Source organism: Lemur catta, chromosome 3, assembly GCF_020740605.2.
Source record: "Lemur catta isolate mLemCat1 chromosome 3, mLemCat1.pri, whole genome shotgun sequence".
NCBI classification, from domain to species: domain Eukaryota; kingdom Metazoa; phylum Chordata; class Mammalia; order Primates; family Lemuridae; genus Lemur; species Lemur catta.
Genome location: NC_059130.1, coordinates 91,443,998 through 91,449,094, shown reverse-complemented (window position 1 = coordinate 91,449,094; position 5,097 = coordinate 91,443,998). Strand labels below are relative to the sequence as shown.

Sequence of the window (5,097 nt, the reverse complement as noted above, 5' to 3'; positions counted from 1 at the left end):
ACCCTGACATCCACCCTGCTGAGATATAGCTCTCTGGGGCATTCTCTCTCACCCAGCACTTATCCACAAGGGACCACAGAGACTGGAGATGGCACCAGTAGCCCAGTGGGGGTTGGGGTGGGAGTAGGGATGGGGGCTGGACCAGGGCTTGAGATCCAGGTGGGAGACTTTATGGCCTCTAACCTCTTTCTCTCTCAGAGAACAGGGCCCCAAGAATCTGCAAAATGCTCTCATTACGGTCTTTATAAATAAACTAGAATATGGTTACCGTTACATGTTAGTCATGGGGTACCTGTCTTTAATCTCTTTTTAACAGAGGCAGAAACAGAGGCCCAAAGAGTCGAAGAAATTTTCCCAAGGCGACAGAGCTGGTAAGTAGTGAGGCCAGGATTGGAACCCCAGCAGCCTAACTCTAAGATCCCTGCTCTTAACTACTACTCGGACCAGGAAACTGAGGTTCAGAAGGGGAAGTTACCTAATGAGGGTCACACAGCCTGGTGACAGCGGAGCGCCGCTGGGGCTCCAGCCTCGCATGCCCGAGCCTTGGCCACTGCGCGGCGCTGTCGGGGCAGCAGCCCAGCCATCCGCTCAGTTTTTGTCCGAGTCCAGAGCCCATCTCCCCTTCCGCGCCCCAGAGACTGAAATGGGCCCAGTCTATGTGGAAGCTACTCATTTCTGGGTCCTGGAGGGAGGCCAGGAGAGAAAGTCCTGACAGGATGGGCAGGAACCGGGTTGGCGAGAAAGAGTGCACAGGACCAATGCTACACAAGATCCTGAAAGATAAAGGCGCCCTGGCCCGGGGCTGAGGTCAGGGTTCACTGAGGGAGGTGGGGGGACGCGGAGCGGGGATCCTGCGGCCTGTATGTAGGACCTACAAGTCTGGCGGCCAGAAAGGGGGCAGTCCGCAGTGCGACTAGGGGTGGAAGAGAGGGGAATTTAAGCGAAGGAGTCCCGGGCCCAGGAACAGACACCCAGACAAATGCAGTTTCCACAGGAAACGGAGACAGAGATTCACGGAGGACGAGAGGTACAGAGTCACAGAGGCCGAAACGGATGGATACCAAGACATTAGAAAGGTCGGAGTACAGGCAAACTCGGAGCGACGGACCGGCCCGCTCCCCGGCAATGCCGCAGAGAAGCTTCGGGGAGGCACCACGAGCAGGCGCGCACTCCCTGGGTCTCCCCGCGAGCAGATGGGTGGCTGGCCCCTGGCCTTGGAGGGGAGAAGGGCACAGTCAAAATCTCTCACCTCTCCGAGGCCCGAGGCGGAGAGCGCCAAGTTTACTCCTCGCGATCACTCAGGTGCGTCTCCCCCTTGGGCCCCGGCTGGCCCCGCTCAGGCGGCATAGGTCTCGGCGTCCCAGGCTCCCGCTCGAGCTCCAACTGCGCTTCGGCCTTGGTGGCCCGGGAGCCGCCTTGGGGAGATGACGAGTGGGGCTGTCGCCACTTATCTGGCTCCGGCTGGCGAACGCGTAAGCCTGGACATCCAGGGGCTGAGCGCAATCAAGGCGGCGGCTCCATGGAGCAGAGGGTTTGCGGGAACTCGGGGAAGAGGAGGACCCGCCTCCAGCCACCCTCGCCGAGCTCCCGCGGCGGCGGCGGCAGTTTGTTCCCGCCGGGCCTCTCCGCGGAGGCCCTTCGCCCGCCCCCTGCCGCCCCGCCCCACCCCACCCCTCCCAGGCAGCTCCGCCCCAGGCCCGCGGCTCTTCCGCCTTAGGCAGCTGCTAGGCGGGAGGGACTAATCCCTCAACCCCACCGCTCCCACCGGAGGGGACTGGGGCCCGAGACCGGCCAGGATAAGGGGAGGCCTGAGCTCCTTCCGCCGGTGCCCCAGTGCAGGTTTCAGCTCGCGCTCCCGGGGCAGGAGGGAGCCTCCAGTTGGGTGCGCACTGGAAGGTGAGAGCGGCCGAGCTGGGCCACCAGGGGGCGCTGCGGAGCTGGGGGACACCCCTCCCTGTCCGCCTCAGTCCCCCGCCCCCTCCCCGCCCGCGCGCAAAACACACTCGCCCCAGAGGCAGCGCGGCCGAGCCCAAGCCGCGGCCGGAGCGGAGCCGGAGAGCAGCGGCGGCACCATGACCCTGGGTAGCTGCTGCTGCGAGATCATGTCCTCCGAGAGCTCCCCGGCCGCGCTCTCCGAGGCCGACGCAGACATAGACGTGGTGGGCGGCGGCAGCGGTGGGGGGGAGCTCCCAGCCCGCTCCGGGCCCCGAGCCCCCCGGGACGTGCTCCCCCACGGCCACGAGCCTCCCCCGGAGGAAGCCGAGGCAGACGTAGCAGAGGACGAGGAGGAGTCGGGTGGCTGCTCGGAGGGCGAGCCTCGCGCTCTAGCGCCCCGGGGGTCGGCGGCTGCCGCGGGAAGCCCAGGGCCAGGCGCGGCGGCAGCCCGAGGCGCGGCGGGGCCCGGGCCGGGACCGCCGTCGGGGGGCGCGGCGACGCGGAGCCCGCTAGTGAAGCCGCCCTACTCATACATCGCGCTCATCACCATGGCCATCCTGCAGAGCCCCAAGAAGCGCCTGACGCTGAGCGAGATCTGTGAGTTCATCAGCGGCCGCTTCCCCTACTACCGGGAGAAGTTCCCCGCCTGGCAGAACAGCATCCGCCACAACCTCTCGCTCAACGACTGCTTCGTCAAGATCCCCCGCGAGCCGGGGAACCCGGGCAAGGGCAACTACTGGACGCTCGACCCGGAGTCGGCCGACATGTTCGACAACGGCAGCTTCCTGCGGCGCCGCAAGCGCTTCAAGCGGCAGCCGCTACCGCCGCCGCATCCACACCCGCACCCGCACCCGGAGTTGTTGTTGCGTGGCGGGGCCGCGGCGGCGGGGGACCCCGGCGCCTTCCTGCCCGGCTTCGCTGCTTACGGAGCCTATGGCTACGGCTACGGGCTGGCGCTCCCGGCCTACGGCGCACCCCCGCCGGGGCCGGCCCCGCATCCGCATCCACACCCGCACGCCTTCGCTTTCGCCGCTGCAGCCGCTGCTGCTCCTTGCCAGCTGTCGGTTCCTCCAGGCCGCTCTGCGGCACCTCCACCCGGACCTCCGACGGCCTCGGTGTTCGCGGGCGCAGCATCGGCCCCAGCGCCTGCGCCTGCCCCAGGGTCGGGCCCGGGCCCCGCAGGCCTGCCCGCCTTCCTGGGCGCAGAGCTGGGCTGCGCCAAAACCTTCTACCCCGCGTCCCTGAGCCCTCCTGCGGCTGGCACCGCGGCCAGTCTGTCCACTGCACTTCTACGCCAGGGCCTCAAGACGGACGCAGGCAGTGGTGCAGGCGGCGGGGGCGCCGGGGCAGGGCAGAGGCCTTCCTTCTCTATAGACCACATTATGGGCCACGGTGGCGGCGGGGCAGCACCTCCGGGCGGTGGCGAGGGCTCCCCGGGACCCCCGTTCGCGGCAGCCGCTGGTCCTGGGGGTCAAGCCCAGGTCTTGGCCATGCTGACTGCCCCGGCCCTGGCTCCCGTAGCCGGCCACATTCGCCTGTCGCACCCTGGGGACGCGCTCCTGTCCTCAGGGTCCCCGTTTGCCAGCAAAGTCGCCGGCCTCAGTGGCTGCCACTTCTGACCACAGCGGGCTCAGGGCCGGTTAGGCCCGCACTCAGCCTCTCCCCGGAGCTCCTGCGGACCCAGCGGAACTCAGGGAGTCTATTTATGAAGAGTCTGCAGACCTTGGACCGGCGCGCGTGACTTGGCTCTTCAGGCTTCATGCTCGGAATCTCGCCGATAGTTGGGACGAAGCGGGCTCTGTCACTCAGGGCGAGGCCCAGGTCTACACGTGAAGAGGTCGCAAGCCAAGATCCCAACCCAGTTTGAGCAGTAAAAGAGGGAGCGGGGAGCCTTCGTTTTTCCCCTGCCTCTGCATCTCTCCGCAGCCCCGGAAGCATGCATTCCGGGAGAGATGCCTGCCCAGGCCCTGCTGATTTCGCCAGAAACACCAACTGCGCTGAGAGGTGTCCCTTTCTGCCTCTCCCCCTCACTTCCTTCCCCAACTTTGAGACCCAGCTTGTCCAATATTATAATTTAAAGACATCTATTATCCGCTTTGTGCTTAAAAGAAAAATTCAACTTTTTTTTTTTTTTTTTTTTGCTGTTCTCCAAGGAAGTTCGTTCCCTCTGAAGCCTAAACCGGTGTCTACGCAGGCGGAGCTGAACGGAGAGGTGAAGCAGGGGGTCTTCCTCACAATTCCTGCAGAAACCCTGGATCCCACTCCACTGAGGAAAATCCTTTCTCTTTTGTGTTTGGGTGCTTTTAAAGGAACTTTTCCCCTTTCCCCTGGCCAGCTGGGTCCAGCCATCCGGGGCCGGCAGCCCTCTCAGCGTTCTGCTCTGTCCCAGGCCCTGCGATATTTATTGTAGCTAAAGGCGATGAGGTTGGGGGGGAGAGAAGGGTCGGGCCAGGGACTGGAGAGGTGGGAGTGGGGGGTGGGCGAGGGATGCCCTGTGGCAGGGGTTCCTGTAATTATGTGTAAATATCTGTACAGCGGGCGGCTCTCTGGGTTCTCTGTCCACTGGGTGTGCGTTGATTTAGATTTCTCCACTGTGGGGAGACTCTGTGAAATCATCTGATGGTTTGTGTGGAAGAAAAGAAAAAAATGTGTCTCCCCCCCACTCCCCCTTGGTGTCAATTGAATAAATGTATGTGAATTTCAGCAGTCACCAGCTGTGTCTGCTTGCCTGCACTCCCTTGTCCCTTCTGGGGCTCTCTCAGAAGACCCTTCCCCAGCAGAGGGTGGTGAGGAAAGGCCCCTAGGCAGCCCAGGCAGGCCATGGAGGGCTTGGGCTCATAGGATACAGGGGGTACTTGGGTTTTGGCCTTGGGCTGTCGATGAGGCCAGGTCTCTGGGAAGCCCATGACCCCTCCAGCACTTTCATTTTCACTCTGGTCCTAGGGTTTTTGCCTGGAGTTCGGACAGACGGGTTGTGTTTCAAATGCACCTGAGGATTCTCATCTCCTTCCAGTTAAGACTTTAGCATGGCCTGGACAGAGCTGGGTACTAAGTGCTCGTGAGCACTATATTGGCTAGGTCTCATTTGAGTTGAATTTGTCTCGATACATACTCTGTGTGCCTCTGTGTGCAGGGCTTTTATGGAACTTGTAATTTGTTTTT

At 63.2% G+C, this 5,097-nt stretch overlaps 1 protein-coding gene and 1 long non-coding RNA gene across 2 annotated transcripts; both read left to right on the top strand.

The window, feature by feature from the left end:
• Nucleotides 1-1,701: 1,701 nt before the first annotated feature.
• On the top strand, nt 1,702-4,638 carry LOC123634158. Its single transcript, XR_006733870.1, has 2 exons — nt 1,702-1,896; nt 4,093-4,638. It is a non-coding gene; the product is annotated as an uncharacterized LOC123634158 (long non-coding RNA).
• On the top strand, nt 1,993-4,638 carry FOXD2 (forkhead box D2). The gene has a single exon (XM_045545465.1). The coding sequence runs from the start codon at nt 2,073-2,075 to the stop codon at nt 3,552-3,554; it is 1,482 nt and encodes a 493-aa protein (XP_045401421.1). The 5' UTR covers nt 1,993-2,072; the 3' UTR covers nt 3,555-4,638.
• Nucleotides 4,639-5,097: the final 459 nt, after the last annotated feature.